Source organism: Falco cherrug, chromosome 11 (assembly GCF_023634085.1).
Source record: "Falco cherrug isolate bFalChe1 chromosome 11, bFalChe1.pri, whole genome shotgun sequence".
Lineage (NCBI taxonomy): Eukaryota > Metazoa > Chordata > Aves > Falconiformes > Falconidae > Falco > Falco cherrug.
In genome coordinates, this window is record NC_073707.1 from 7,078,174 (window position 1) to 7,105,994 (window position 27,821).

Genomic DNA, 27,821 nt, shown 5'->3' on the forward strand with positions numbered 1-27,821 from the left:
TAGTTTGTTCAGTTGATCTGTAGGCTGTTGATACCAGATTTTTCTGCTGTGGATTTTGTCCAGTTGACTTTGAAACTGTTGATACAAGATTCTCTTAATGTCAATTTATCAATAGTACTGTATATTTACGCTTTTATTTATACCCACCTTGCGTGTTTTGAGAGTAGGAAGTATCATGCTAGGAGCTTGCAGTGCAAGAAACTGCAATTCAGACAAGCAAGCCTTGCCTTCAGATAATTTTTTTTTTTCTAGGTTATCGGTGGAAAAAAAATGCAAACTTCCGGGATCTTTTGTGACTGGTTAATTTGTGAATGAAAAGTATGTGGCTGTCTTTAGTGTTTGGTTGTGTTTGTGGTTTTGGTTGGTTTTTTGTTTGTTTTTTTTTTAAATAGCAGCTACTAGCTGCTAGATTAGTATGACTCTTTCACACATACATCTTCTAAAGCCTGCTGTAGCTGGTCTGGATGCAATTGTAGGTATGAGGAGTTCTTTGGGCTACATTTCTTCTGCAGTCTGTAAGAGGAGTGGCAGCCTGTAAGCAGAGTGAGAGTTCAGTTGAAGATGGAGTAAGTACACTTGCCACGGATGATTTAAAATAAATCACCTTCTGACATGCTGCTGTATGAGGTGTGCGGGACTCGCAGTACCATGGAGCCCTGTGGGGTCTTTAGGCATTGCCTTAATGTTTAGAAAAAATTGTCAGAGTAAGATAAAACAAAATCTATTTCGGAACTGTTGCATGTGGATCTGTGTATCCTTCACTGAGTGTCAATTCCAGTTAAAATGCCTGCCTGCCCTTTTCTTTTGTTGGGGCCCCTTTTCTCCTGCCCATCCACATCCTGCCACTCTGTTAGGCTTCATATTAATTTGCAAGACGCGTGGCAAAGTGGGCTGATGACATCGTAATAATGCTGTGATTCTTCAGACATGTAGCCGTGAATATACATCTGGACTTCAGAGCTTTTTCAGTTCCCAGGCTGCACAGTTCAGACACAGCTACAGTGACCTAAAGGGACCCAAACGATGCTACGTTCTCGTTCTTCTTTCATAAAGAACTCGGTTCCACAGCCCAGGCTGTGGGACCATGGCCTGGTGACTGAGAAGCAACAGAAGAGAAAACAAACTTGGGCAATATATTAAAAAAATTGCTTTTGTGAATGTCAGCTGGGGGGTCTCTCTCCTTTAGTAAGTAGCCTATTTAACAGCACAAGAGCAGATCTATGAGGAGAAGACTATCCTTTGGGATAGGCTGTTTCTATCTCTATCTGTAGTCCAGTCATGTTGATGCTGAATTGGAATTAACTTTGGACCATCTACATAAACCCAGGAAAATTATATCAGAGGGACATGTCTAATAAAACCTTTCTGTTCACGAGGCTCAGTGAGACCTTTTCATTTCAAATGCAGCATCTTGAAAAAAGCAAGCTCTACTAGAAATCGGATGTTGTTCATGTTACTAAGCTTAGAAATTAAACTGGCAAAGTAGCTAGGACTTTTAAAGTGGGGAAGGCAGACCATGGGACTAGATGTTTATTCATTTTGTGGAGTAAGATCTGGATTTAGGCCTTTGTTCAGCACCATTGTTTTGATAGGAAAGGGAGAAGACTCTTTTAACAAGCTTTCAACAAGCTTTAACAAGCCCAGACAAAGTCTGAGTGAGAGTTTGAAATCTACTCACTCAAAATCATGCAGACAAAGAGTATACTGTTGTCCATTGAGGACTGCTTTGCCTTTGCCTTGTGAGAGTTACGGGAAAAACACATAAAAAGAATGATGCATTTTGGTGTCCTTATGAAACGTTTTCTTATGAACTGCTTTAGAATGCCTGAGCTTATTATCCACGATCATCCTTAAGTGCTTGCTTGGCATTAAAGATGCTAGATGATCTGCTTTTTCCAAGCAAGAAGGAAAAATTGATGGTTTTCTTGAAAATTACAGCCTTTGGTCTAGAGTGGGAACTAATGCTGATCTTCTGCTTCATCACCTCCGAAGCGGGGCCCTCAAACCACTGCCATCATCCATGCACGGGCTTTGGCCGAGAGCGTGCGGTTTAACTCCAGCTGAGTCTGAATGATGCAAATTGGCACCTCAGGTTTCAGCACCGAAGCACATCAAGTGAGAGCTATTGGGGAAGGTGGTATATTTAGCCACTTCTGCAGTGCACCTATTTTTAGCGCTGTTGGTAGTGGTGGTGGGTGCTTCCTTTCCCATATTACCCCTGGCCTATTACAAGCCAAGGACAGATTGTCTGTCATGTAGCCAGCAGTGAAATAGATTCTGTTGTAGATCATGTTTCTCAATTAAAGTATTACAAGAAGGCAGAAGATCCTGGTGGTACTGAAAGATACTTTGAATATCAGTTAAAAAAGGGAGGTTTGACTTCAGGAGTGAGATAAGATCTCTAGTTGTTGTCCTTGTGAAGAGGGAGAAGACATAGTATGTCGAAGCCATTTGCCATTTTTTGCCTGTAAAAATCAAAACCAGGAAAGCAACGTGCTGGTCTTGACGTGGTCTCCTACAGAGTCCCTGTGCCCCTTCTGGAAGGGGCAACATCTGCTTAGGAGCTGACCAGGATGATGATCAAGGAGAGTTCTCTGCGGAGGGACCCAGACTTAGGAGGAGAGCTAGCTTTCCTTGCCAAGGGCTGTGACTTTGTTCTTCCATCTCGATTCAAGAGGAGGCTGAAGTCATTCCAGCAGGCCCAGGTTTGAATGCTTGGTGTTTCTTGTTCTTTTTCTTTGTATTTTTTTATTGGATCAGAGAATCAAACTGTGTCCCCTCTAGGCGTGTCTATTTGCAGAAAGTTATTTGCAGCTAGATACCAGCAGGTTTAAAAATAAACCTTCCAGGCTTAGATTGCAGAGTTAAAATGTCTTTGTAAACAAGGGGGGGGAAAATTAACAGCAAGGGCAGTGATTTAATAATGGGGAGAGGTAAGACTATTAAATATTTTCTGTGGGTTTTTTAAGAAAAACTCTGTGATTGCTCTGAATGTCTCTTGTTGCATGGGAACAACCGCCACGTCCTGCTGTGTTTAGTGGCTCTGTGCAGGGACCAGCCTACCTGGCTCTGGCGTTTGCGATTTTACCATCACAAGGTGCTCCTTTGTGCTGTTTCCTACTGGCTCTGGGCTGTGGCTGAAGGAGATAGTAGAATCATTTAGATTGGAAAAGACCCTTAAGATCATGGAGATGTAGCTGAAGAAATGGAAATTGTACCATGGCTGTATTTCTTGGTAAATCCCAGCTGCTGAACTTGCTTTCTGGGACAACTGGCAAAAGATTGGACTTATTTATGTTAGGACACCAACTGGACACGTAGCCACCCCAGATGTACAGAGGGTCACAATATGCTGAAATCAGCCCATCTTGAGCCTCATCTGTATTTAAATAATCAGTGAGCCAGTGAGGAAGTTAAAAAGTTGAAATTGAGTGGTGCAGCTGTTTCCTAAGAAACAGCTATTAAAATTTCTCCAGAGTATATTGTAGCGCATTTTGTTTTCATGATTTCTGGTGGCAGATTGAAGTACGTGTATGGGGTTAATCTGTGGAACGTATTTTTTCATTCCCTAGAGGAGGACTGCATGAAGTAATGATGTGTAGTAATGGCTTGGGTGGGGACCACCAGCAATTTAAAAGAGACTAACAAGAACCTTGCAGCACAGCTGATTTCACTCTCCAGAGTTAGTCTGATCACCTAAGGACATAATCAGGGTATGGCTTGCAGGGAGAGATAAGATCTCTTAGGAGACCAGCTGGAAAATTGACAAGCCTTTGGTATATGAGCCTTCTGCCTGGTCTGGACTAGGAGCAGTGACATTCACCACTAAACACGGCGAGAGTAACTGCTCCCGGGGCTGCAGGTCCGAGGTGAGCAAACTAATGCAGTGGGCAGTTGCAGCTGAGTAAAGAAGGTCTTAGTTCCTCTTCTCTTTCGTCCAGTACTTGTGCCCTCTTGCTACCTCCTCACTGTGTGTCACCCTGGTCTTACACTGGGCCCTGTGGGCCTTTCTGTGAGCTGGTTTAACTCATAACATGGTAGAATATCATCCAGCAACAAAGCTAAGTCCATTTTCTGCCTTTCCAAGTGGGTTAAATCAGTTCACAGAGGGGCCTGGCAAGCTCTGGAGCTGGCACTTAGTACGCGGTGACAATGTACATCTTGGGCATGGAGGACAGAGATGAGAGTTCTCCCACTTGGCAGCAGTGAGATGCTGATTTTTGTGCCTTGTGGGGCTGTAACTTGGGGCTTGGGTGTGATACTGTGAGGTGGCCTGAGACTAGAGGTAATTGGGCTGACTTAAGTACAGGGAAGAGTGCTGGCAGGTGGAAAGCTAATAAGGTGGTGATAGGGGGCAAGAGAGGTGAGTGATACGCAGTTTGTGGAACATGTAGATGTTGGCCAGGAAGGCAAGGCAGGAGAAAGCTTTTTGTAAAACCCATATCTCTTTTAAGAGCTGTGAATTTTGGTTCTCATGCTCGTCTTCTGCAGGACTATTCGCAGGAGGATCAGAGAGCCTCCCGTAGCAGCGTTAGTAGGAAGGGAAGTAAGGAGGTCTCCGACTCAACATCTTATTTGCAGGAAGACTATTCCTAACACCAGGTCACATCAGCACTGGCTTTTTCCAGGTCTTGAAACCCACCCACCCCCTTTCTGATGACCTCTTGCGGGCTGTACTACCCTCGGTTAAATCCATCCTCCAGCCTAACGCTCCCCAGCTGCAGTTCATGGCTGTTGCCCCTCTTATACTGCGTACCACTGCAGTTTGGCTCCATGGCGTCTGTGACTGCGCTTCCAACAGCTGTAGGCTGTGGTGAGCCCATCCCTCAGCTTCCTCTTTGCCTGGGCAAACACGCCCAGCCCCTCAGTCTCTCCGGCCTCACGATCTTGACTTTGGCTCTCTGACTTGCCTTCTGTGGATCTGCCCCCATCCTTTTTGAAGGGAAGGCCCCAAACTGGTCACAGCAATCCGGATGCAGCCACACTATTATATAAGATAATAACGTCCCCTGCTCTCCTGGCCCTGCTCCTAATGCAGCCTGGTACGTGGTTTGCCTCACTGGTGATTAGCCGGTGCTGAGGCTCGTTCTCAGCCTGGTGCACGCCATCCCCCCAGATGCTTCTCAGCAGGTCTCTTGCTCAGCCGGGGGGGTCCCAGCCCAAAGCGGTGCTTGGGGTTGCTGTACACAGGTGGAGGACTCCACACCTTCTCTTGTGGAAGTAGTTGAACTACTCACCAGCCAAGGTTCTCTCTCTCATCCTTCCAGCCTTCCCTCTAAGTAAGTGTCATCCGCAAATCAGGACAGATGAGCGTTGCCTGTGTTTTCAGAACTCAACTGGATAAGGCCCTGAGGAACTTGATCTAGCGTTGGACTTAGCCTTGCGTCCCTTCCCACCTAAATTCTTTGGTGATTCAGTGTTGCCTAGGTAGAGTTTGTTTTCATTTTTGTTTTGCTGCAACTGGACTTTGTTTCTGCTGGTGAGTTTATGATTTACAGTAGAAAAGAGCCTATCCAGAAATGCGTTTTCTCACCACATCTCTGCCTCGTGCTGTTGGGAGGTGTGAGCAGATGAACCCTTGCTGTTCCTGGTGTCCTTACGGTGGGTAGGACAGAGGCAGCAGAAAGATACAACGGTGGGAAAGAGCTCCAGAGAAGGAAAATAAGAGAAAGTCCTGGGAGACAGATAGAAACCAGCTCTGGAGAACTGATGATCTTTGAGGATGGCTTGTGTCCAGTTACCATCAGACTTCAGTAAGACAGGAACTGTAAAAACTGGAAGGAGACATTAAGTCAGCACTGTGGACTGTGAGCCACCAGGCTGAGTCACTGCACCCTAGAAAAGAGGATTACAGAATCACATTTGGAAAAAAGCAAGAAACTGGTAAATTTATTACTTAGGATTCTGTTGGAAATTGGGGCCAGGGGGAAGGAGTCAAAAGTATTTGAGCACTTGATATGATACTGCTTCCTTCCATGGAGTTTTCTGCTGGGACTGGCAAGTCCCTGAGAGGCAGGGCTTGGATGGCAGAGATTTAGTCTCTGTGCTTTGTTTGTGTAGCACAATGAGGCTGTGGTTCTGTCTGGTTTATTTATAATGCAGATGTCACTATTCTAGCTGTCCATAAATAAATTGTATGACTGGCAAAAGGCGATATAGCGGATAGACAGATTTTATTTAAGGTAAATTATGCTATAGAGCAGTATTAAAAAATGGGGTGTAATCTCACCTTCCTCTTTAGCAAAAACAAAAACCTATTAGCTACTGGTAACAAAGCTGTAAGATTTATTACAGTATTTATAGTTTGCTTTCTTAGTTGTCCTATCTGAAAATGCACAGCTCTGTTGGAGAAATGTGTTCTGCTAAGCAAACAGCATTTAAGGTTAACTTTTTGCAATAAGAAACTTTTTTCCAAGCACTTCCCTCGTATCACTTTCTTCTTTTTTTCACAGTTAGTTGTCACTAACTCCCTACTCTCTCCATGGTAGCTGACAGACGGTTATACCCATCTCAGAGTATTAACTTGCAAGGTTGCTCTAGGGAACAGGATCCTCCAGAGCTTGTTGCTTCTTGTTGTTTTCTCTTGTGTTGTTGTAGACAGCTCAGTTCTTGCATGAGAAGGAAGAACACAAAGTTCAAAAATTTTATTTCTATTCCTAAAGTAGAATCCTCTGAAAAGAAGCCATCCATGAGCAGTGCTTCCACCTTGTTTGACTTGGACTGACCAGGAGTTTGTGACTGAGTCTTGCTGGGAAGGTCAGCTGCAAACCTATTTCTGAACTGGCTCCCTACTTTGAAGCTTAGCAGCATTCCCTCTGTTCCTCCTATAGATGTCTAACCTTCTGGCTTGTGGTGTGGTCATGAATCAGGAAATTAATGTAGATTCTGGGGGCCTGACTTGTGGCTTATGTGAGCTGGTACCAAGCACTGCTGGCTTTGGCAGTACCTGGAGGAAAATGAGTTGCTCTGCTTTTCAGAAGGTGGAGGCCAGGGCAAAGTGGATGAGTTGTGTTACAGGATCATCTGCTGAAGCCTTGTGTCGTATCAGGATGGTGTGGTATGCGGAAAAGGAGGAAAATGGCACGGTGCTGTTGTGGTGGTCTACTTTGGGGATACCTCTTTGACTTCCAAGAAAAAAAAGAACAAGCCAATTTTATCATTCCCTTGTACTGTAAGGGAAGGGGATATATTATTAAAGTGAAGAGTCAGTGTCCTTTGAAAGAGCAATCTATTGGTTTGCTTCCTTTTGGTTTGTGGATCTTTTTTGTTAAAATTTGAGTAATTTCTTCTAGTTCCTCACAGTCCTGACAGCTAGGGAGTGCATGTGTGCATTGAAGAGATTAATGAGCCATAAACCTGTTTCTGAGAAGTGGGTCTTCAAGACAAACTGATGTTAAGTCCTATTATAGAAGTCAAGTGCCTGCAGTTGGCACCTCATCGCCTGTTCCAGCTTTGCATTGTTTGTATGAATATGGTGTTGTGAGAGACCGGCAGGGATTTCCCCTTGGCTGGAATCTAGAAAGTGAGAACTACTGAGCAGAGCTGGGTCCTGGGGGGGTGGTGTTCTCCAAGTCAAATCACTAGCTTGACTTACACACTAAGGTCCACTTTGTTAACCCGCTATTTCGCAGTCGGGTGGAGGGTTCTTGAGAAAGCCTGTGTTAGGGAGCTCTGTTCGTCCCTCTTGCTTAGCCTCCCTTACTGAAGGAGACAGCCATGGCAAGGGAATAGGGTCATCTTCTACCTCTGACATGCAGCAGTGGCTGCTCTGGGCCATGTGCTTCCTCCCCAGACACACTCAGCCTGTCTGGGTTTTGCATTTGTTGTTCTACTGAGTGAAGAGCAAAAGGAAGCCAGGAGAAGCGTTGCCTTCTGTTAACCCAGTGAGCTGCCGTGCCCAGAGCGAGTGACCAGCTTCCTCCCTGCTTAACCCTGCCACCATTTCAGGTCACCTACCTGCGTTGTCACGCTGTGGGGCACACTAATGGGGGGGGCTGGTGCTTACCCTGTCCCACAGCCCTCTTCAGCCCCAGTAACACTTTGAGACACAGACCTGGCCCACTTTGAGGTCCAGCATCACTGAGGATCAAGCACACAGTAGTACGTGCAGTATGTGAGAGAGCAGGGAAAGTCTGGGAAGATGGGAGGAAGAACAGGTGGTGGTGGTCAGGCTTGTTCTCCAAAGGCTGAGAGCTATATTGAGGACCATGCAGACTCTGAGTACTGGTATTGATAGACTCGGAAATCCTGAAGGCTGAAAGTGATCTTCAGCTTTTCCTGTGTTGCAAGACACAGGAGAGCAGGACTTAATGTGTTCTGTACGAGAGCAGTGACAGTACAAAAGTGTGCTTTGGCGGGCATAGGTGTGCAAGTGCATGTATTCCTGCTCCCGAAATGGGACAGCATCTGCGAGAAGGAAGAGGTCCTCCCCATCTAAAGAAAGACCAGTGAAGCAGCGGAGTGAAGAGGGGGAAAATCCTTTCATCTCTCGTTTCACAGGTCTCTGAAGAACGGGTTATAAAGTATTCTAAACTGCAAGTGAAAACAGGGCTTAAGGAAGCTTTTACAGTTCTCACTGCTCAGTCTTCCTGAAAGCAAACCCACGGTAAATTGGGGTGTTCAGTATGTGTTAAGAAAAAAGCGCCAAGTTTCTGGAAAATAGTAAGGCAAAAAGTTTAGTCAGTTCATCATATACATTCTTCTGTATTTAGTGTACTCAGACTTGGCTACTTTATCCTAAAGCCGTTTTGTTTTGAAATAGTTAGAATAAACAAACTGAAAGTTGCAGCTGTATTTACTTGACTATTGCCTTATTAGCCTCTTATCACATATGTTGTTATATTAATAATAACTCTTGCATTTGAACCATTGTGCAATAGGCAAGCCTATTGCCTTTTCCCAAGAAAGTGTGTATTCACGGGGGGGTAGGGAATTCATCATCCCTCAGCATTCCAGCATCTGAATTCTGCTTATCCTGTAACTACTTGGCAGAGTTTAAAAAATATTTCCTCCCACGTCTGAAAAATTACCTATTTTAGGATCTCATTATGTACATAAATACAAATGCTGCCTCTTATGATAAGTGCTGATGTATAGCTGGAACTAGATTGCAGACATCCATTAGAAGGGTGATCTAGGAGGGATCACCGTATCAATTGTGTGTTTATTACAGACAGGAGGGGAGTGACAGGATGTTAGCGCTAATGAATAAAAGAGGTGGCAGGTGTGGGAGAAAAGACCACCTTCAAACAGGCTTGCAAAAGGCCTCGTGTCAGTTCCCAGTTTTCTCATTGTTTTTCAGCAAATGAAGTAGGTGATGATTCAGTGAAACCTTTGGGTGCTTCACCTGCCAAAGGAGCCTTTCAGCTGGAGTTGCAAACGGACCTTTCGCGTTTTCCATGAACTCTGTGTGCTGTATCATGTGGATGCCTAATGACAAACTGTGCTGGCTGCTCCTAATTCCTAATCTAAGGATTGATTTGCCAGTACTTGGTAACTTGAACAAAATTATGTCTTGACTATTTAAGTTGGACATAGAATAAAAGGCTTCGTGAAATTCAGAAGACAATCTTTCAAACCTTTTCTTAATTTATCTGTGAAGCAATACTTTGGCAAAAGTAATTATGTTCCCGAGGGATGGGAAATGTCGATGTTATGAATCTAAGTTTGCTTATACGTGAGGCAAGGCATTTGTGTGGGTGGGTGTCCTAGTTCTAAGGGGAAATACTAAGAAGCAGATTTTGATGCCTTGGTGTTTATGGGGCAGAATGACAACACAGTGAGCAGCGTGAGAAGAAATAGCGTTGTCCTTGTTCTATGGTATTGCTGAACTGTAGACTGTGTTCAACAGTGTATCGTAATCCACAGTTACATACACAAAATGCACAGAAACTACACAGAAGTAGATGTGACGTGTCCTAAATTTGCAGTGTTTGATATTGCAGGAATTTTTTAACTGGTTACTTACGACGTGCATTTTTATCCGTTGTGCTGTAATTTCGTTGTTGTTGGGTTTTGATTTTTTCCTAATCACTGGGAGCACAAACCATTTTCTCTTTCTTGGTGTGCCATGCTGTTAAAAAGTATTTGTTATTCATTGTATTTTCAGGTTCAAAGTAAACAAGAGAAGAAACCTGGAACTTCATCCACAGCTCCTTTGAACTCCACAGTTAGCCCTTGCACTCTTCTGCCTGTGAATAAAGCCACCAGCAGTGCCCCTTTGTCGATAAACATTCCACGTTTCTACTTCCCTAAAGGACTTCCGAATGTCTGCACTAATCATGAAGAAATCATTGCCAGGATTGAAGAAGCCTTTACAGAGTTTGAAGATGAGAAAGCAAATGTCTGTGAAATGGGGAAGATTGCTAAGGTAACTATTCTCTAGGTTTTTCATTTTTTTGAGAGAATGACTGAAACTAAAACTACCATAGTATCTCACAGCTCTTCTCATTTTTAGTGAAAAAAGAATCAATGTACTTTTGCTCTGAATGCTTTTGTTTAGATAAAGGAAATAGTAAACAAAACACCTCAGTTTTCAGTTTGTCACACTTGATATGTGTGCTCTTTCTTGCTTTTGATTTGCAAAATTCTTCTTTCAGATTTCTTGCCAAATACAGATTGCATTTTTGTTTTTCTGTTCCTCCATCGTTATGCTCAGAAGATAGCAGAAACTTAGTCTGCCTCTCTGGCTTCAGGTAGTGCCAGCTACCTTCTTTGTGGTTAGCTGTCCCAATAATCTGGATGTGATGTATGTATGCCGTTACAGTGTTGCTTGAGAAAGCAGTTTCCAACCTACACCTCCTTGGACACAGAAGAGGGAAATGCTTAGTCAACCCTCAGCCACTGAGATGCGTAGGTTCAATATCCGTAATGCAGGTGTCGGCAGACTCGGGGTTGTTACAATCTGCTAATGAGTTCCTGGCTTCAGGGAACAAAACACAGCACTTGTGTGGGAGCACGATGCAGATGGATGGTTCTATTTTCCTCTCCTTCAACCGTGGTTTTTAGTAATGCTGGTCTAAAACTGGCGGCCCTGGGATGTATCTCGTATGTTCAGTTTGCCTTGAATGCATCTCTGGCACTGTAGGTTGAGGAGCGGTGTTCTGTCCAAGAGGAGCATTTGTTTTCTAGGCAGGAAGGTTTTTCTGAAAGGCTAGGTTGGGGTTTTGTTTGTCTTTAGAGGAATTGAGTGGCATTATTTGTAAACCATCTCTGAAAACGTAAACGGGAAAACTTCCTTGCTTGACCAAAAGAAGGCTTGAAACTGATTTTATGACAAGATGGGCTACTGTGTGTGGTCTGTCGCGTTCAAACTGGGAAAAGCAGGAGGGTGATGTAGAAGAGATCTCTGTCTGGTCCCTGCATCTGTCTCTACATGGATGTGCTCTGTGCCATTTAGCTATTGTAAGGATTGCTTCTGTTCCATGGGATTATTGATAATGGTAGTTTTGGGGCTCTGAAAAAAATGTGGGAGAACCAGCTGCACAAAGAAAACAGCAGAAAGTAAATGTCATTCTTTCCTCAGAGTAGCTAACCACCTGCAGGAGTACAGCTGCCTGACCCAGGGATGGCTAAATCCAGCAGTTTGTGTACTGGTTGGGGTTCCCAAAGAAGCATGCGTGCCCAGAACAAAAAGTCGAGAATAGACTTGCAGCGTGGTCTTGCTTAACAGAAGAGGTGGAAGAGGCTTTGTGGGGAAAGCAGAAATGATGCCTCAGCTATTCCTTCAAAATACTCCTCTTCCCATTTGGTGTGGTATCCTTCTAACCTGTGCGTGGCCTGAATCAGCTGCGCTCCCTCCAAGGCCGGTGTTTTGCAGATGTTCTGATACCTTGACTGGGGTCATGAAGGTGGCTGGAAAGGTATTTGTGCTAAAGAGGTTTCTAGAAGGTGTCAGCAGCTGAATGCTTGAAGCCATTTTCAAGCCTGCTTCTCTGAGGCGTTAGAGAGTACAAAATACTTGAGCTTTCATCGAGTACCGTTCTGCAAGCTAGCAGCCTCTGCAAAGGCTGGGTCAGAAATATTTTTTCAGGGAGTCCTTTTGCTGGAATCAGCCTCTTTCAGTTTGCTTTCATTTTGGGGGGGTTTCCTGCTGAGATCCAGTGTTGGGAAATTGGGCTGTTGTGGGTGGAAGGCACTGCACTGCAAACTACAGGATGGGAATTATTTCACCTTCAGGCATTTAGTTGTTAATTTTTTGTAATTAGAATTGAAGTTCCCTTGCAGTCAATGAGAAGTCGTCAGCCCAAACAGAGAATGGCTCATCTTTTTCTGGGGTAAGCTCAGCGAGGTGGCTGGTGTGAGTGCTCTTTGGAGGGAGGTGCCTGTCTCTCTCTGCTTCACTTCTCAGGGAATCTTGTGAAACAGCTCAAAAGACAGAGCTGAAGAGCTGGATAGTCTCTGATCCTTTTCCGAGCCTGACAGGACGTATTTCTCAGCTACTTAAAAAGGCGTATGACAAAGTGGAAAGTTATTGATGGATTCTGAACCTTGGCATGCAGTAAATAACTTTTTGGGTAACCTGTGTGCCATTACTGCTTTATTTCCCTTATGTAAAAGTCTCGATGGTGAATTCGGTGTGTAAACAAGCAGGCTCATCTTGTGACTGCTTTTGTATTCCTCTTTGTTCTGGTGTGTCATTACAGATATGTGGCTGCCCACTCTACTGGAAAGCACCTATGTTCAATGCATCAGGAGGAGAAAGGACAGGATGTGTATCTGTACACTCATTTGTATCTTTGTGGAGAAAGTGAGTATAGCAAATGCAAAATTCTCTTTCTGGAAGAAGAGAGCAGCCTGCCAAATAAGTCTCTTCTCCCCCTCTTTTCTTCCACCAGACTTTTCAAATCATTGTTTTTTCTTTAGAAGAAAATAAATGACTTTAAAATCTCCATCAGCTCAAGTTTTCTTCCCCCAAACTCCCTGAACACTTGTTTCTGTGCTGCGTCTGCAAACTTTGAAGCAATTGTATAGATGATGGGATGTTTTAGCCCAGTTGGCATATAAAATATATTACCATACTCCCCTAGAAATATTCTGAGATAGCTGATAGAGGTTAGTGGATTTTGTATATATTTATCTGAGGCCGTATTGCTGCTGCACTAGTGCGCTAAGAGAGTGCCTTTTGGGAATGGGGAGGGGGCGTGTGTGGTCATGTTATGGGACAGGAAGGAGGAATGTAAAATAAAGAAGCATCATAAAAGTGGATGCTCTGGGAGCTTTAATAGTTATCTTCCTCAGGCACGCTGTATAATAAATCTGTGGGGTTTGACAGTCACTTCCACATACCGTTGTCCAGGCTTCTTTTTGAAATTGAGAGCTCTGAATATGTTGTGCTTGGAGTCAAAGGTGTGAGATGGAACAGTCTTGCTCTCTTGCCTAATCTTTTTCCCTCTAGGGTGATTCAGGCTTTAGTCTACTTTGTGAAACACCTGAACAGTGTCTCCATCTCATATCCAGAGAGAGTTCTAATTTTTGACTTAATGGTTGCCCTTCAGATTCTTGAAGTAGCCTTTAACCCTGAGTTCCCAAAGTATTTCCCGTGATAATATTGTCAAAACAGCTTCTAGTTACCCTGGCAAAATTGCAAAAATGTTAAGGATGACTGATCAGTAAGTTTTTCTTGACACAGACAATTTTTTTCCTTCCTTACATTCCTCCTATTACACCTAATTAATCCCTCATGTATAATGCCACATATTTTCACTCCTCTGACCTTCATATCCTTTAGATGTTTGCAGACTGTGGTCATGCCCCTTTTTTCTGTATTCTTTTAACCACATCATTTCCAAGCCATGTTTTGTATGCTTTTCCCACTTTACCTGCTCTTTAGAAATATTTTTTTTTCTTTCTCTTCTTCTTACCCTCTTGACAGTTACAGGGTTTTTTTCTGGAAGCATGAAAGATAGAAAGAAATGTAGTGTTCTGGTAAAGTTAGACTACAGCTATCTGAACATATCTGTTACTTTAAAACAGGTATCTTTAACTGCTGAAGCCTCTTTTCAAGCATCTTAGTAGGTGACCTGACTTTTCAAAATGCTACATGCTCACTGATCTCATTTGAAGTTATTAGGAATTTCTGGGTATAGAATACTTCTGAAGATCAGATCTTTTAGTTTGTTGCTAATACATGGCTTTGGGATTTATCTTTATGTGCCTGATACTTTGGTTTTTTAAAGCTAAAGCATTAGCACCTCTTTCCTGCAGCTGATTTAGTGTGTATCTGTTAATTGACAGCATGATAGGAATGTGCAGTAAACAGAATTGCTTGTCAGCCACTAAATCTTTTCTAAATCTTTTTTCTTTTCTTTTTTTTACTTGAAAGACATATTTGAGAAAAAAACTTTTTTTTTTGTGAAGTCTGCTTTTGTTAAAGAGTGATGAGAGCAAAACTAGTGGCAAGGTAGGTACAGTGTGATCTCTACAGGCATTTAAGTGCTATGCTTCAATATAAGTTCATACGCTTTCAGGAGAGGAGGGTGGTGAATAATCACTCATAGTAAATAATTACAATGCATTTGTATTTTTGCAGTTATAAAGCATACAGGGTAATTTTCTGAGTAGATTTTTATTTCCCTTATACTATATGAACAACTTAATGTTTGATATACCCAAATGTTCTTTTCTGTTATAGGTATTCAGTAGTGATTTGGTGAATGTCATGGAGTTTTTGTTTTCAGGAGTGTTTCTGTTTGGAGTGAATTAAGTTGTGATCCCTTTGACCAGCGTAGCATTTTGTTATTAGAAGAAAGCAGAGACAAGAACTGGTGTCATAGATGCAAACCGTCAGCCGAAGGAATGAGTTTACATCTTCTGTAAATACTCAGTCCTTCTAATTCCTTCATTAGGCTCTTCTCCATGACTTCAGTGTACAGCAGCCAGCTGTGCCATAATTAACAAGGGATGCTCTTCTTTCCCCTCTGTGGAGTGGTTGTTCTGGTTGAAAATTCAGTGACTGTAGTTGGCAATATACTCAAATACTGAAATAAAGTAAAGAATTAAGTTGGAGAGCATGTCTGTTATGGCATCCTGTTAGGTTGATCCTGTTGATTTCAAATGAGATCAGTGAGTGTGCAGCATCTTGAAAAGTCAGGTTACTTCTTGCTAAGATGCTGTGGAATCCAAGTAAGAACAGTCTTCAGTAAGAAACCTTGCTTAGCACAGCAATGTTAGCATGGAAGTACTCCGCTGTGTGGAAGCATCTTGGTGCTGTTGAAAGATAAAGGTTGGCTGCCGTTGAAGAAAACGGGTGCTGGTAGTCTGAGGTCCGTTTTGCGTAATTCAGTGTAATGTGTTGTGTAACAGGTGATAAGGCACTTCATAATCCATCTGTAGTTGGTGATTGTCCTGAAGTACAAAGTGGCTGGAGTAACTCTTCACCTCTCTCGTAGAATCCTACGTAACTGCCATGATGATGCATCCAGATTCACGTACCTTTTAGCGAAGCCTGGCTGTGACTACCTAGAACAGGAGGACTTCATCCCGCTGCTTCAGGTACCCGCAGCGGCCCAGCGCTGAATGGATGGGCAGAGAGAACTGTTTTTATTTTGTGACTTCTTTATTGTCATGTCTTTAAATCTTTACCAAGGACATGCAAACCTTTGGTTTGAACAGCGCCTGGGTGGGGTTTATTTGGTGTGAAATAGAAATAACCATTTTAAGTGGACTATTTTGCGTAAGTGCCAATCATCTACATACCTTACTAAAGTCACAGAGGATTGTCACAGCTTTATTTAGTCTCTTGTCTCTTGCTAGGATTAATATTTATTTATATTTATCTATATATTTTTATATAATACATACTGTATAATATATACCAATATATATTATTATACGTCTGTATATAATATATATATATTATAATAGATATTATTTTTTATATATTCATATTTATTTGCCCTGTTTCTCTAGGTGGTTATTGGGGAAAATGCATGGCACTGTTGATATTCAAGAACGACATAAAGCTTATTGGAAAAGTTGTAAAAGTTGCTTGACAAGAAAATTATAATTACATTTGTCTAGCAAGACTATCAGATACAATAGCACATGGAAACCTTTGCTAAACTTTTGCAGTTCTAGTTATTCTGTATATGCCTCTAAAACTGCTCATGCACAAGTCTCACTGCTGATTTATTTTTTTCCTAATATTCAGGCTAAATCTGTGCTGATTTCTTTTCTTTCTTTTCCTTTTAGTCACATATGATATTTTTTAACAAAGCAAAGTATCTTTCTTTCATTGTTTGTGGCCATTTAGACAGGCTCTGGATAGGTTTAGGGTTTCTTTGTAGTTTCTCTATAAATCAGGTCCATCTGCTCTTCTGATCATCTGTTGATACTTCTTCTGAGCTTTTCCATATATCCCTACATTTCTCACACTGTCCTCTATGCAAAACCTCGGTGGAGATGCTGCTTTGGGGGGATGGTTTTGTCTGCACTGGATGTTTCAGTGCCTCAAAACAGACTGCGATGGGTACATTTTCTCATGTTCCTTTTCATCTTTTCTCCACTGGGCACATTGCCGTTCCTCATTGATTGCAGCTCTGCTTTTTAGCTACTGGTGCAACCAAAGGCATGCACAATCTTGTCAATTAACCAGAGACCAGCAGTATTACACCATATTACACCGTCATACTAGGCATCAAGTTAGGTGGGCCAGAATTTGGTTGTAGTGCACCCCTGAGGGTGCTGTGTCTGCTGTATCCCTTTGACATGTCATGGCATCGACAAAGCAACACTTTGAACACTTTTTTAAAGGGTAGAGGAATCAGACATGCAGCAATTACACAGGCATCACTTCATGCGGGATCTGAACTGATTCATTCAGGATCTGAGGCAGTTTCTCCATGGTTTGTGTGTGTGTGGGGGGTTTTTTTTGGTTTTTTGGTTTTTTTTTTTGGTCGTGCATTTCTTGGCAGATTTGGCATCATGAGCCAGTGATTGGCTTACAAAAAGCTGATCTTGAGAAAGAGGCATCTCTACAGGTAGTTCAAGTAAATTTTGGAAAAGCACTGATCATATCTGTATGCATTCTGAGGCTCACAAGAGCTTTCATTGTTGTGGAGGACGTAAAAAGTAACTTTCTCAACCTTCCAAGGAATGTTTATTTCTGACACCTAGCTCTAATAAATGTTAACATCTTCAATAAATGGAGAAAAAAAAAAGAAGTCTTGGAGAGGAGATAGTTGCATGGTCAACTAACTAGTTTTTTTGTCTCATTCAATGAAAATAAGTTCTCATCTACTCACTAACTCTCTTCCTTTGTTTTTCTGTCCTTAAGTAAATCAAAATGGCCAACAGGTGCGTATTGCCCAGAAAATGTATTCTGCTTCTAATTCTAGAAGGTTCACTTTATAGATTAAAAGATGTCTTTTCAGTTTTATTGCTAATGCTGCAAATACAGTTTCAAAAGTAAGCAAAAGTATTGGTTTGTAAACCCAGTAACTTCTAAACATTAAAAGGAGAAGAAAATATGTTTCATTTTATTTGGTCTTATCTTGCAGGATGTGGTGGAAACGCATCCTGGCCTGACTTTCTTGAAGGATGCTCCGGAGTTCCATTCCCGGTATATTACGACGGTAGGCTGGCTCCTTTGATCTCCTGTAATACTGCTGTACCAACCCTCCCTTTGTCATTTGTCACTGTCCCCATCACCAAATCCTTCAGTTACTTCAAAAACCAGGATTTTTTTAATACTACTGGAAATAGTTATTTCAAGAACTACTTCCAAAGGAAAAATGAATTTGCCTGTGTGTACAAGAGGTTATTCAATAGGTTAATAATGATTCTTTCTGGTCTTAAGCAAATCTATAAAAACCAACTTTTTTGGCCTTTAATCCTGGTGAAGGAAAAGGAGAGGTTCATCTTTCGTCCTTGAGGGCTGCTGAGTTACCCCTAATTCTGCTGGCCTGAGGAAGCATGGAAGGCTGAATGATTGAAGATTTCTGTCACTTAGGCATGGAGAATCTGTGATTGTTCCGTGGTACAAAGCATCCATTGCATATGGGAGTCTGACGTCCAGCTCTCCTGCCTCTCGCTCTTGCCAGAAAGCCTGTCATGCATGTCTTTCTAAGTCTCTGAGCCTCTGTGACTACAATTTGTCGTTGGGTTTTTGTTCTGTAGCTTTGTTCCAACTGTGCCATCAGGAGTTAGACTGGTGCTTTACCTGACTAATTTTGTACTGGTTTTTTAAGCTTTAGCTTGTCTGGTGTGGGGCATGAATCTGGATAAAAGGTATAAATGTTAGGATACTGTATCTCTGCAGTGGTAACAAATTCAGGTAATGACAGACCTGATGGGAGCTGTATCCCAGCAGGGCTCCAGAGCTTAGTTTCTCCTCTTGGCTTGCCAGGGTCTGCATGGGGGCTGGCTGCACCACGCGCTGGCAGCTGGGGGGCTGCTGGCAGACAGTTCCTTTCCTGTAAGGAGCAGATGGCAGGAAGACACTGTTGCTCTGGGCAAACCCTGAACTGTCACGCTAATGTTTTATGAAAATGTATAACAAGAATGGATTCTAAATGTTTTAGATGTGCTTGAACATGACAGCGAACATCGGTGTATTAGCAACGTGTTTATCCCCATGGAGCAGGACAGCAAATGCATTAAGCGTAGTAACTGGCCAGAATGGGTTTAACAGTGGCCTGGGAATTACAGAGGCACATGAATGGGTGGGTGTGAAGGTGCCTGTGGCACATGTACCCTGGTATTTGATGTTTAAAGTACATGGAAAGGTGAAAGCTGAAAGATTTAAGCTAACACTAGCGTCGGTTTCCGACTGTAATATCAACCAGTTGTTCTTTGCTGGTGAGCCGGTTGTCATACATACATACATACATGTAACGTGTGGTTGTCCTGGTGCTGGCTATTGGGTGGTGGCAAAGGCAGTTCTGTGCACCTGCCTTTCCAGGTTCCTCTTCTGAAGCCACGTGGTGTTTCTATGTTTTTCAGGGTCTAAAGGAGGGAATAAAGGCTAGAAACAAATGTCTTTGTAGAGTAATCCCCCAGACGATCGCTCTTGCTGCAGGAAGTCTGGACCTCACTGGGCTGCAGTGCATGTTCTGGTCTGAGAGACCAGCTGTGTAAAGCTGAGGTTCCGCATCAAGATAACTGAAGTGCAGGCTGCTACTAAAAAGGGCAGCACCTTCTCTTTCTGCTCTTCTTTCCCACAACTTCCCTTGCGCCTGGGCAAGGTCCTGTGTGACACCACCGTAAAGCAGGCACAGAACCAGACCCTTCATCACTATGTGAAGCTCCTCAATGTTTCTTGATCCTGCTGCTGTCTCAACTGTGCTTCCTTACTCCGGTCTGAGTTTTTAGGCACCCTCACTCACCGTACTCTGATGGAGGTAGCTTCCCAGGCTTGCTCCCAGGCAGCCAGGAAACAGCGGTGCTTGTGGTTGAGGCAAAAGGCGTCTAAAGTGGTGAATCTTACAAAGCTGTGATATCCTTCGCAGACCCCTCGCGCTGGCAGGGCAGTGCTGTTCTGGGTGTCTGTGCTGGCAGACAGGTTCCTTCTGAGCTCAGCGTGGCCAGATCCCTGAGCTGGACAGAGTCAGTACCCTGGGAGACAGGCTGTGGAGTCAGGTTGATCCCATCTGGAGTGGCAGTACTTGGCCCGCTGCAGCAGTGGCTCTCCTATGGTACCAGGAGTTCTATTTCTCACATCTCCTTTCACAGACAGTTTGGCACTTCTCTTTAATGTTACAAAATTCGGTGTTTCCACCAGGAGGTAATGAAGGATACAGCTTTGTCCTTGGATTTTGAGACTACCTGGATCCTTTTGATCCCTTCAAGGTAGAGTGCCTTATACCTATTTACAGTGACAGAATGATGTATTTGCTGCTAGTGCAAGAATTACATTATATTTTTGTGTTACAGGTGAAGGTGTAAGGAGACACTGGCTTTTGGTGCGTTCATTGCTGGATATAGCATCACTTGGTTGAAATCGCCTGGAGAGTAAACAGTCTAGTATGGGTAAGATGCGTATGCATGTTTCAATACTTTTTTTGCCTATCTCCACACCTTTTAGAGGTGCCTTTTTGGATACAGTAGGCTGTAATTTAATCTGTATCAGTACCTGAGCTGTGGCATTGCCAGCATACTAAACCACTTGTGTTTCTTTCAACAGAGACTGACTCCTGAAGCCGGTGAAGACAATGCAGAATATTATGTGGCATTTATTGTTAAAGCTTTAAAATGGGATTTCTCCCAGAACACTCAAACAAGGCTCAGAGTTAGTGCTGCATGCTGTTGTTGAAAAGCTGAGTCAACTGAAAACAACAAGCAAATTATATTGCTTGTTGAAAAATGCTTGAAGTTATGCAGTATTACCAGCGTGAATGTGTAAGGGGAGGATGGCCTGCAGGGTTTAATAAAGCTTTGTGGGTGTTTCCAGAAATGGTACTGCTTTTGTTCTTCTGTGGGTAGACTGGGAAAAGGTCCAGAACTGACCCATCAGTGGTTTGGGTCCTGGAGGTAGATTACAGGAGGATAAATGGGCAAATAGGAAGGGGCTCCCCCTTCCAAAGGCTTGTGAACTGAATTCTGAATAAATTGGGAAATTTCAGAATAAATGATGGGAAAACCAAAGCCAGTTACGGCTTTCAGTAAGGCATAACTGAAAAGTGTGGCTTGGATGCTGCAAATCATCTCGGGCTGTGTAATTATGTTCTAGGATGTTTCCCAAATGCTTTTTTTAACAGCTTGTTTTTTCACAACCTGGAGAAGAGAGCAGCACTGACATTTCATACTGATACATGCACCATGTACTAGCAATTGAAACTGGACCATTATTTTAATAATAAAACCTGCACTGAGTGACTGGACGTAAAAGACATGCCTTCTTTTTACAGCTAGGTGAGGAGAGAGCAGATGGAACATCTTTGTCCATATGGGCTGACAGAGGAACAATTTCTTACGTGTTACAAACAGGGTTATATTTTGTTGTCGTTTATTACCCTGCAGGCAGGGGACAAGAAGAAGTGCCAGTTAGGGTCCTTTTTCTGATTCTTGGGATTGTTATTTTTGAGTCCTTGGAATGGAGTGAAAACACAGTGTCTTTAACAATAGTTAAAGAGTTGTCAGGTGTGATAATGGGTTACGTGTGAGGTGAGACCCACATAGGTCTCTGAGCTGTTGTGCAATCTGGCAGCAAAGGCCAAACAAAGTCCAAAAATAGTGCAGAATGGCAGAGGCTGCCAAAGACGTTAAAGAAACAAACATACAGCCTTTTCATTGTGCTTAAGACCAGAAAAGATCACTGTGATTACCTAGTCTGACCTCTTGTATTACACAGGCCATAGTACGTTGCTCAGTCATTGCCACAGTTAGAATAGATTTTTTGTTTAATTGACATCCAACTGTAAAAGGACATCCATCTTTGAAGTACGGAGTGATTAAAGACCCTGCAGTGCTTCTTTGGGAGTTGTCCAGCAGTTAAAGAAGTGTGTTCTTATCTGCCTGAATTAGGCTGATCTCAGCTTCTGGTTATGTAGTCAATGAGACACCGAGAGCCTTCCTGCTGTCCTGCATCTCCCCATGTAGGCTCGTAAGGGACAGGATGGCTACCAATAGGTGTCATATTCAGCTAAGTTGAATATACATGTTTTCTCTCTTCAGGATGCATTTGGAGTCCTCAAATAGTTCTTGTTGTTCTCAAAATTAATTGTACTTGTCAGCATTTACTGTCTCGCTCATCTGTGTATCCCAAAGCAGGCTGTTGGCAACAATCTCATACTTGATTCTGGATCTTGGTTCTGGACTAAGAACCAGTGCTTGTGTGTCTGAGTCAAAGCATGGCGCTTAAATGGTGATTGCCTACTCAAAGCTAGGCTCTAGCTAAGAAACAACCCCCTCCCATTTAATTCAACTGGATTAATCCCTATAATGTCCATGTTGTTGTGTGAATTAAATTTTCGTGTTGGAATAGCTGGCACTATTATGGTTTACTGAAATTCTAGGATAATACGTCAACATGATGTCAGAGGCATTGAAGGTTTGTTTTATTAGATTTGGTTGACAAGAATTATATTACGTAGATTTCAGTGCTGATATTCATTTATATTTCTGATTTCTCATGTTGAAGATGTTTGTTTTTTCCCCTGTTAAGTTTATTCTTGCATGTGCCTGATCACACAGTTGCATTCCCCCCCCGTTGATGTTTGACAAGCCAACAAGGAGTGGGCTGGGAAGGGTTCAGCTTGCTGCTTTGGGTGCTTGAGAGTGTTCTCAGTCTCTTACTGTGAGCTGTTCCCCTTGTGTTCTCAGAAGTTTGTGCATTCCTCACCAGGCCTGTTACTCACTTTCACCAGAGGCAGGTCACTAAAGGAGATAAATTAGGTTAACACCTACCTGAGATAAATGCAGACAGATAATCTCTATTGCTTACTTTCTAACAATGCTGCATCCTCTCTGTGGCTCCACTGAGACAATATAGGGCAGACATCAATTGTGGCTTTCATTTACATGTCCTGTTTGCTCTTCGAAAGTCCTGATAGTGTTCTACAGCAGAAAAAAAACACTTATTTTGGTTGAGATCCATGCAAGGTACAGTGTCTAAAACCTGAAAAACTCAGTTTCAAAGCGATTCGTCAGCACTTTGAACATATTCCCTGACATAAATAATGCATCTGGATGCTCAAAGTTGTGAATTAAGAGCAGTGAAAATATTTGCAGAGTGAAGCTAGATAATAGTATTTCAGAAACAAATGTTACTTTCAGGCTGCATAGTGAGAGATAGTAGTACCTACAAAGGAGATCACAGAGCAGTTTTCAAAAATCGGTCCCCTTAGGATGAGTGAATAAACAAAGTTACTGCATTTAAATTTGCAAACTGGTGTATTTCAGGAGTTGATTTCAAGAGCGCTGTTCATGTGTTGCAGGTTATACAGAGAATATTCTACACAGTCAATCGATCCTGGTCTGGGAAGATCACTCTAACAGAGCTGAGGAAAAGCAACTTCTTGCAAGTATGTTGGTTTCTGCCTGAACAAGATACAGAATGCGTCGTACCTTTGTTCCTATAGCTGTATACTGCAGAGCGAGGGAGGCCAGGTGCGCGGTGCCGGGAGAGTGCTGGAGAGTTGTGTCTTGAGCTGATGTGAGAGAAGACCAGGAGCTGGAGTAGCTAAGAGTGTACTGGTAGAAGGTCAGGGGATGGCGGTGCACCAGCTCTGCAGCTACAGCAAGCAGGTTGGCTCTTGGCTCCTTCCCTTGCCAAAGAGGAAGGGAAGCCAGACGCAGCAGTGCGCCTATGTGAAGTGGCTCACTGAGCAGCCAAGAAGAGCTGCTGGATGGCCTACAGCACCCGGGGGGTAGGACAGCCCATTTCCTGACTCCCGGCCGGCCCTGACAGTCAGGCAGGCATGCTGAGCCGTGCGATTGCAACACCATGCATCTCGGGAGCTGATTTCCACTTCGGCGGTAGACTTCCTCAGAAAGGTTAATGCAGCTCAGTTCTTGTTACAATCCATGTGCTGTATCCTTACATTGGGCAGACGTTTCTGGATTTGGACCGCTGTTCTCTCAATATTTTTCCCAAAAGAGCACCAGGTTAAAACAGTCTAAGGCTGTCACAGCACTCTCCAAACTACTAGCTGCAACAAGGTCTTTTAACATCACATACGGTCGCTTATTTCGTCTATGACTGGAGACACCTTCAACAAGCCCATAAACACCAGCAGGAATACCACCAGGCCGAGCAGCAGCACCAACAGCAGGAGCTGCCCACGGCATCGCACTGCTCCCGCACTGTCCCCCGGCACAGCCATCACCGCTGTCTGGCCGGACCCGCTCTGGGCCCGCTGCGGGCTGCTGCCACGTCTGGCCGTGTACTCTGCCACTATCGGCCGTTACCCTCGGTCTCTGAACTCCACGGCAGTCAGGCTTCCTTCTCTTTGATCCCAACGGCTCACCTTTACCAGTGTCTGATCCAGATCCCCAGGCTCTTCCCGCTTATCTCAGTGTGATCTGGATCACAGGCTGTCCCCACCTGTCTCTGCCTTGTTGGGTGCTGCTGTCACTGCTCCAGACTTCAAACATCCCCCGGCCCAGCCATCATCGCTGTTGCTGCTCGTTACATCCAGTCTCATAATCTGAAGGGCTTCACACAGGGCACCAGTTGTCGCAGCACTCCCCAAACTACCAGCTGCAACAAGGGCTTTTACCATCTCATACCAACATACTCTTCGTGCCAGTCCCTCTGCTGCCTTCTCCTCATCCCAGGCGTGCGTTCTCTCTCTTCTCTCTGCTTCTTCCTCCTCCCTCTTCCTTGGCTGCCCAGCCTCTTAACAGAACCAGCCACAGCTGCACCTTATCTACATCAGCTGCCCCACCGCCCCTGAAGCCAGCCCACAGCTGTATATTGTCAATGCTAATTAACCCGGCTTCATTCCTCTACATAAGGCTGCTCAACTGCAGCCCAATCTAAAAAGCCAGAAAGTCTTTAGGCTGAGAGGTTACGGACTCAGCTAAAACAGTGAGACTTCCCCACTGCGTCCTGTTCTCCCTTCCAAACGTGGCGTGCTGTCTTCCTCAAAAGCCTCAAGCGTGAGTTCGTGTTCCTCCTCCTTTCAGACGTGTTCTGCCCCAGTGATCGCATCAGCTAATGAAGAAATCAGTGCTCCCTTGGGTTGTCTCATGCCAGTCCAAGCCCTCTGATCCCAGTTCCTCCCTAACCTCTGTTATAAACAAATCCTCCCAACTTATCTTGCATCTTTATTCGCTCATTTTCTCCCTTTATACACTTCCCCTTTTTCTCCTTGCAGGTCTGCTCTGCCTTTCATCTCCTGCAGCAGGGAAGTTGAGCTCTGGGACAATGATTTTGCTTGGGCAGCCCTTTGCTGCATGTGTAAATGGTGTACTTTGGCATGAGCTATAAACGAAAAAAAAATTACTGAAAAAACTCCCCAAGTGATTATATCCACAAAGAAATGGAGAGACCCCTGAAGAATCTGAAGAGGCTAGTGAGTGATTGATCAGAGGTTTTTAGACTTGAGTGTCAGCAAGTCTGAACGGTGCTGGTCTGGCAGTGCCACCCTGTTGTCCCTGCCTGAAACTTTACTGAACCTGGTGGATAGCAGGATGTGAGAGTCTTGTTGAGACTCGGTTGGGTTCCTTGGAGCTGGAGGTCACTGAAAGTTGACATTGAACTATCAGTGCCTGGCACAGCATCTGCTCAGAACCACAACTCCCTGGGGTAGCTCTTGGGCTGTGTTCCACCTCTTCCTTTCTAAGAGGCTGTGAGGGCAGGGGAGGACAACCCTATCGCTCACTTGGGTCTGTGAGCGTTTTCACATTCCTGCAGCCAGAATTTGTTAACCTGAAAAGGCTGTCTGGTGTCCCATGGCCTCAGCACTAGGAGAAAGGCAAGTAGGGAGGCGGCACTGGTAAATGTGCAATACCCTCCGGTTGGTGGGAAGATGGAGAGGAGGGAAGGACAGAGGTAGGTCTGAAGTAGGAATGAAACAAGGACATTGTCACTGAATGTTTTCTAACAAGGCATGTTAACAGATGTCACGGTTGGAAACCTGTCTGAGCCTCCCAGTTAAACCAGACTAATTCCTGCCAGTGACAGCCCAGGGAAATTGGTGCGATTGGTTTGATCTGCCCGAGATCCATCCCTCCTTCCCCAGTCCAGGCATGAGTCTGGAGCAAGATGATTTTGTCCTTTGGGAGCCATGGAAAGATGTGTGATGTGTAAAGATGTATCTTGGTTCCTGTGGAGAGCTGTGCGCTTGCTGTCATAAATGGCTCTGAGAGTCTCCGGTGCAGGTCAGGAATGTTTCACAAATAACAGATCCCAGCTGAGACAGCAGTTGTGTCCTTGTTTCTCTGCCTCACTCTTCACTGTGGCTGAAAATCAGCAGAAATTGTTCACCGAGCGGCAGCAATACTGTGCATACGTACGCTAACCGGGAGGTTAAGGCTGTTGAGGAATGTGGTACCCAACTCCCGCAGAGGCTGGGGGGCTTCGGCTGCTGAACTGCCTTTGTCGAGGTTTAACTTCCCGCTTTATTTGTGCTCTTCCAGACGCTTGCTCTTTTGGAAGAAGAGGATGACATAAATCAGATCACAGATTATTTCTCCTACGAGCACTTCTATGTTATATACTGTAAATTCTGGGAGCTGGACACTGACCATGATCTTTACATCAGCCAGAAGGATCTGGCTAGGTACAGTGACCAAGGTATGCTGCCTGCAAGCTGTGGTGGGACAAAGGGGCTTGCTGGAAACAGAATGTTCCCACTAAAGAGTAGCTTTAATTTGGGTAATTTGATGCCTCAAGAAACGTAAATAGAGTCATCTATCTCTTACACAATCGCTGATTTACAGAGACACTTGTCGGGGCTTAGACACAGGGAAACGCAGTACACGTTATTTTCTGCCCGAGTAGCTAGAAGGGGAACGTCTGTTCACGTGTGGGTCACTGCCAGAAGGACAAGCTAAAATAACGTCTTGAAGCTTGCTCATTATTTACTAAGGGTTTTGCAGGAGCTTGGAAGTAGGGACAAGAAGGACAAGCCCATGTGAATTTCAGAGATTGCTGAAGTGCAATCCAGTAACACATGAGAGAAACGCCCGAGTCCAGCAAAGCGTGGTGCATTCAGTTTGGGGGTGTACTCAGGGGAATCTCTCTTGACTTCAGCGTGGAACTCCTTTCTACAGCTTGAGCAGATGCTATGGGTTTTCAAAGGTTCAAGGGCTATGGATGAGTTAATGGAATACAAACCCACAAAAGGGCTAAAAAATCCAAAGGCACTTGTTCTGTGTGTGTTGTGCTAGACGGAGGCACTCAGGTCGGCTCCCTTTAGGATTACACATGTTCTGAGAGCATGATGTGCCCGTGTGGACATACTGCCTGTTGGGACTCATGGTGTAATGTCTGGGGCAAGAGCTTGAGCTATTGACCAGCACGTTTAATCCCGAAGACGAAGCTTTCTTGGATTCTTCCATGTGGTTGCTGCACTTTTTGGAAGAGTAGGTCTGGGAGAGAGAATCCAATTTGGGGAAATGTGTTCAGCCGCAGGGTGTGACTGAAGTTGGCAGGAGGGGTGACGTGTGTGGTGGGGTGGGGTGGTGGGTAGGGCTGCAGGGATCCGTGACAAGTTGTCAGGCACTGCTGGAGCTCCGGGGATGGGAACAGCATTGTAGGCGCCGAGGTCCTGTGGGCTGAAGGAGGAAAGGAGGAAAGGGGGGTGAGAACGACAGCGCTGTAGGTGGGTGTGTGTCAGGGCAGTGTGGTGGCCCACGTGTCCTGAGTGCCGGTGTTCACAGGAAGACCATGGGGGTTCTGGGCGAGTGTGGCAGCCACAGGGGCCAGCGGTGTCGATAGGGCTGAACGGGGTGCGGATGGAGGAGTGCCTGACTTGGCGTGGGGAGATGGGAGACCTGGTCCCTTCTGGGGGGATGAAGGGCGTGCTGCACGCAAACCTGCAGGGCGCTGGTGCTGGGGAGCCAGGTGGAGGGGTGCTGTGGGCAGGGTGAAGGGGAGAAGCATCGGTGCAGGCGTAGAGCAGCCTGTCAGCACTGGGGTTTGAGGGGGGTGCAGGCTGGGTCTGCCTGGCTGGGCTGTCAGAACTGTGCCAGGACTACAGAGGCGGTGGAGAATATTTAGAAGGTGCTGTGGTGGGGGTCCAAAGGAAGCGTGTCAGCAGTCTGGGAGGGCGAAGTCGGTGCAAATCCTGCTCAAGACTGGTACTTGCTGCTTGCTGGTGTGGCTCTGTCATAACAATCTATCCCACGTGTTTCCTGGCTGGCAAATCCTTGCTGCTCACCTAAAATTATCCTTGTTTTTCATTGGCCTTCCCTGCAGCAGGGTTGCTACAGCT

General features: G+C 44.4%; 1 protein-coding gene across 2 annotated transcripts in view; it reads left to right on the plus strand.

Moving 5' to 3' along the window:
* LOC102049772 (serine/threonine-protein phosphatase 2A regulatory subunit B'' subunit alpha) overlaps positions 1-27,821 on the plus strand; it is a 56,920-nt gene that overhangs the window by 19,166 nt on the left and 9,933 nt on the right. For both annotated transcript variants that reach the window (XM_055723223.1, XM_055723222.1), the window contains exons 3-8: positions 10,109-10,369; positions 12,645-12,748; positions 15,390-15,492; positions 17,499-17,573; positions 22,875-22,961; positions 26,023-26,179. In XM_055723223.1, the coding sequence (XP_055579198.1) occupies positions 10,109-10,369; positions 12,645-12,748; positions 15,390-15,492; positions 17,499-17,573; positions 22,875-22,961; positions 26,023-26,179 (787 nt within the window). The remainder of the gene's footprint in view (positions 1-10,108; positions 10,370-12,644; positions 12,749-15,389; positions 15,493-17,498; positions 17,574-22,874; positions 22,962-26,022; positions 26,180-27,821) is intronic.